Source organism: Gossypium hirsutum, chromosome D05, assembly GCF_007990345.1.
Source record: "Gossypium hirsutum isolate 1008001.06 chromosome D05, Gossypium_hirsutum_v2.1, whole genome shotgun sequence".
Classification (NCBI taxonomy): domain Eukaryota; kingdom Viridiplantae; phylum Streptophyta; class Magnoliopsida; order Malvales; family Malvaceae; genus Gossypium; species Gossypium hirsutum.
The window spans coordinates 63,064,184-63,069,265 of NC_053441.1; the positions used below are offsets into that span (position 1 = coordinate 63,064,184).

General features: G+C 37.0%; 1 protein-coding gene across 4 annotated transcripts; it reads left to right on the plus strand.

Moving 5' to 3' along the window:
- The first annotated feature begins 318 nt into the window (after positions 1-318).
- Positions 319-4,562, plus strand: LOC121202847 (microtubule-associated protein TORTIFOLIA1). Of its 4 annotated transcripts, none has more exons than XM_041092436.1 (5): positions 319-1,437; positions 2,044-2,235; positions 2,426-2,525; positions 2,737-4,154; positions 4,247-4,562. In XM_041092436.1, exons 1-5 carry the CDS (start codon positions 745-747, stop codon positions 4,442-4,444), a joined length of 2,601 nt encoding a protein of 866 aa, XP_040948370.1. In that variant the 5' UTR covers positions 319-744; the 3' UTR covers positions 4,445-4,562. The 4 variants fall into 4 exon arrangements, with proteins under 4 accessions (XP_040948370.1, XP_040948368.1, XP_040948369.1 ...); XM_041092434.1 differs by having other exon boundaries at positions 323-1,437; positions 2,599-4,154; XM_041092435.1 differs by having other exon boundaries at positions 323-1,437; positions 2,602-4,154.
- Positions 4,563-5,082: the final 520 nt, after the last annotated feature.

Here is a 5,082-nt window from a genome sequence, read left to right on the forward strand (position 1 = left end):
CTATTACATGATTATCAAGTAACAAATTTAACAAAATAATTTTAACAATTATACTTAAATATTTAAATTTAAAATTAAAAAATTTCTAAAAATAAAATAAATAGACTAAATTCAAAATTTGCAAAAGTAGATGTATTTAAGTTTTTTTTTTAAAAGAAAACCTTCATTATTAGTTTGATATATTAATCTAATTATTTTTATTGGATAGAATAATTACTTTTTTTTCTATTATTTTTATATCCTATTCAATTAATGCAAAATTACTAAGTCAGCCATCTTCACAAAATCTTTAAAAATTTAAACTTTTGATTTCAGAAAATATCAAAATCCTTGTTTTTTTCATTCTATTCAGATCTTAGCTTTACTCTTACTGCATCTCATTGCTCAAAACTCAAATCTTTGAATTCCTAAATCTCTTTCTTCATCAATTTTCCTTTCAATGTATGCAAAATCCATTTCCTTTTTGCTTTTAATTCTTTTCAGTTGATAGAATACTTTCATCCCCTCAAAAATCCCATTTTTTTTCTTTGTTTCAGTCTCTAAAAATCCCAGTTTCATCTTTAGAGAGATTCACACATTTCCTCTTACTGAACTCCAAAAGTTTTCTGTTTTTCCTCTTAGTACAAAACTGTCCCATTTCCTCAATATCCCATCTTGTTCTCCTTGTTTAATCTGTGAAAACCCCATTGTTTAGCCCCTTCATTCCAATCTTTGAATTCCCATTTTTTAAAAAGAAATCCCACAATGAGTAATTCCCAAGTATCCAAATCAACAAAACCTTCAAAGGTTTCAACTTTAGCTCCCCCTTCAAACCCTTCAAAACCCTCTTCACTATCTTCTCACCTTGCAATGGTAGAATTTAAGCAAAGTATTTTAACCTTACTTTCCAAGCTTTCAGACCGTGACACTTACCAGATTGCCGTTGAAGATCTTGAAAAGATTATCCAATCTCTTGCCCCTGAATCCCTTCCCATCTTACTAAACTGCTTATTTGATTCTTCCAATGATCCAAAACCAGCTGTAAAAAAAGAATCTTTAAGGTTACTTTCAATGCTATGTAATTGCCATGGTGAATTGGCAGCTCCCCAATTGACTAAAATCATTGCCCACATTGTTAAAAGGTTAAAAGATGCAGATTCTGGGGTGAAAGATGCTTGTCGTGATTCCATTGGTGCCCTTTCAGGACAGTATTTGAAAGGGGAAAATGGAGGGACTATGGTGGGATTGTTTGTAAAGCCGTTGTTTGAAGCAATGAGTGAACAGAACAAAGGGGTCCAATCTGGTGCAGCAACATGTATGGCTAAAATGGTGGAATGTGCTGGTGATCCTCCTTTGACTGCTTTTCAGAAGCTTTGTCCAAGGATCTGCAAGTTGTTGAATAGTCAGAATTTTATGGCTAAGGCTTCCCTTTTGGCAGTAGTGACAAGTTTGTCACAGGTTTGAGCAATGTAGTTTTTTTTTAGCTTGATTGTTTGATAATTTACATTGTTGAATTCATATGGATATTGATGGTTTTATATTGTTAGTTTTTGGAATGTTAAATGGCAACTCAAGTGATAGTCTTATAGTTTCTTAATTGTTTTACTTTGTGCTTGTTTATTTGGTTGCTGTTAATGAGCATTTTCTTGGTAAAAGTACCATGGAGGCCAAGGGCAAATTGCTTTTGTTTTGGTTATAAATTTCAGTCTTTTGTACTGTTAAAAACTGAGGATGTTGACTGAATAACTAGAAAATGACACTTGGTGTGCCACATTTACCTCCTGCTGATGTAGAAGGACCAGTTTTTAATAGTAGAACTCAATGAAATTTTTCACAGGAGGACCAGTTTGTTTTTTGATCTAATGTATATGCATAATTTGCCTATTTTTTGAGTAGGGGGGGGGCAAAATGCAATCTGATTTCTAGTATAGGTGTCTCCATGGTACTTTTACCACATTTTCTTATGTTTGATTGTGCAAAATAGGTAGAAACCTTTTATTAAAGCATTTCGAGAAAAACGAACTAAATGAAGTTTTTCGAAAAATCATGATGACATTGTTGCAGGTGGGAGCAATTGCACCTCAGAGCTTGGAAGCTTTGCTGCAAAGCATCCATGAATGCCTTGGGAGCACAGATTGGGCGACACGGAAGGCAGCTTCTGATACTTTGAGTGCTTTGGCACTTCATTCAAGCAATTTGATTGCAGATAGAGCATCTTCAACAATAACGGTATTGGAGGGTTGCCGCTTTGACAGGGTAGCTTTCTCGATCCATTTTACTTTCATATACTGTTAACATACACTCAATGCCATATGTATAAGCAACGTAACTCTTGCATTGTGGTCCTCTAAATGATGCTGTTCCTAGGTGTTTATATATACATGGTGTTACACTGCCTTATGGAATTCGTATCGTGTTGAATAATGTTTAATTATTGGTAAAACAGATGAAACCTGTGAGAGATGCCATGAATGAAGCTTTGCAATTATGGAAGAAGATTGCAGGGAAAGGGGATGATGGAGGCATAGATGATCAGAAGTCTCATGGTAAATATATGTTAATTATGTGTTTCTAAGTTTTATCGGGTTGTCTTGGATAAATTTATTTCAATTACTGCAGCAGATGGTGACAATCATCAGTCAGATGAATCATCACAAAAGAATGGCTTGAAAAATCCGAATACTTGTGATAAAAAAACAGATCCATCGGCAAAGGATTCGTCTAATAATCTTTCCCCTTATTTGGATTCTGTTTCAGAAGGCAAATGTGGAACCATTCCTGACAAAGCAGTTGTAATTTTAAAGAAGAAAGCACTTCTATTAACAGACAAAGAGTTAAATCCCGAATTCTTCCAGAAACTTAAAACAAGGGGTTCTGGTGATTTGCCGGTTGAAGTAGTTGTTCCTCGTAGATACCTTAATTCTTCAAACTCAAAGAACGAGGAAGAATCAGAACCAAATGATTCAGACTTGAGAAGAAGGTCGAATTATATGGGAAACAACCAGGCAGATGATTTCCATGCATCCTCTGGCAGCACAAACCATAACATTGATAGAGGAGCTTCTGGTGTATCGGATAAATGGCCTGAAGAGAAGAAAAATGGAAAAGACTTAAGAACAAAGGCGTTTGATGGTGATGATAGGATAGATGTAAATCAAAGAGAACCATCCGGAAATCGTTTGGGTTTCTCAAAGGTGGATGGACAGTCTGATGGATCCTTTATCAACAACAAAGGAAATTGGTTGGCTATCCAAAGGCAGTTATTGCAGCTTGAGAGGCAGCAAGGGCATCTCATGAACATGTTGCAGGAGTTTATGGGCGGTTCTCATGATAGCATGGTAACTTTGGAGAACAGAGTTAGGGGTCTTGAGAGCATTGTTGAAGACATGGCTCGGGATTTATCAATATCATCGGGAAGGAGAGGTTGTAATTTTATGGCTGGATTTGAAGGATCGTCTAATAGACCTTTAGGGAAGTATACTGGCTACTCTGACTATGGTTCCAAGTTCAATGGACGAATCCCATATGGAGAAAGGTTTGCACAGACCGACGGAATTGCTCCAGTTGGGAGAGGAAGGGGACCTTCTTGGAGATCTGAAACATCTGATGATTGGGATTTCCCTGCATTTAATGCTTCGAGGAATGGACAATTTCAATCAAGAAGAGCTCCAGCTAGCAGCGGCCCGGATGGTAGATCACCCAAATCAGAACACGAGAGTGATCAGATTGGTGACAGGAGAGGTTGGGACAAGGGTCCTGGGCCTGTAAGACTTGGTGAAGGACCTTCAGCTAGAAGTGTCTGGCAGGCATCGAAGGATGAAGCAACCTTGGAAGCAATTCGTGTTGCTGGGGAGGATAATGGAGCATCTCGAACTGGACGTGTGCCTGAATTAACTGCTGAAGCTCTAGTAGATGATAATGTTGGACCAGAACGAGATCCGGTCTGGACTTCTTGGAGCAATGCAATGCATGCCCTTCAAGTAGGCGATATAGATTCTGCTTACGCTGAAGTTCTATCAACGGGTGATGATCTCTTGCTTATAAAGCTAATGGACAAATCGGGTCCTATGGTTGACCAACTATCAAATGAGATAGCAAACGAAACCTTGCATGCTATCGTGCAATTCCTTCTAGAACCAGATTTGTTCGATATTTGTCTCTCCTGGATTCAACAGGTATCAGTTCTCATCTCAATCTCTTACCATTCAAAGTTCAAGATGCTTTGTCGAGTCTCTAATTAGTTTTATTTCTCTTATAACTTTTTCAGCTAGTTGAAGTGGTGTTAGAAAATGAATCGAACGCATTAGGTATTCCGATGGAGTTGAAGAAAGAGCTTTTATTGAATTTGCATGAAGCGGCATCCACAATGGATCCACCGGAGGATTGGGAAGGCTTGGCACCCAACCAACTCTTATTGCAGTTAGCATCTGCCTGGGGGATTGAATTGCAACAATTTGGTAAGTAATCTGTGTCTGGCAATGAAATCATGTCTTGTATTTTAAAACTTCTTGATCAGGATACTGATTCATTACATTTTTTTTTTACATGAAGTAAATGGTAAGTGAAAGAATTTTTTTTTTCTATTCCCAAATAGTTTATGATGGCATTGTGTTATAAATATAAACATTTGATCTATTCAAAGCTGGCTTAGGCTATACTTATAAATTTTTGTATGTCATGTAAAATGGTGGCCTCTGATGTAAATGTGATCATGAATGATATACCTTATTTAGTTAAAAAAAGTATGGGCTTATTTGAATAAAATGTAATAGTTTAAGGGCCTTTTTAGTATATTAGCCCCTTTTTTAGTATGATATTGCAGGTTGGATTTTTTTCTGACAAAATAGATTTGTCCATTTAAACCAAAATTTTTTGGTACATGAAGAAGAGGAGCACAAAATCTGTCTTTAGTAATACCCAATCTATCATTTGGCGTTTTGCACTTTAGATCAGCAGCAAAGTTTGCTTCCCTGTGAACGTGAGAGATGTTAACAGTCCATTCTCTGTCGCATAGGTTCCTGATACTCGCTACCAAAGGGTCAGGTGTATTTTCCTCGCTACCAGCTTCGATTCGTTTAATGGCCACCACACTGTCTGTTTCCA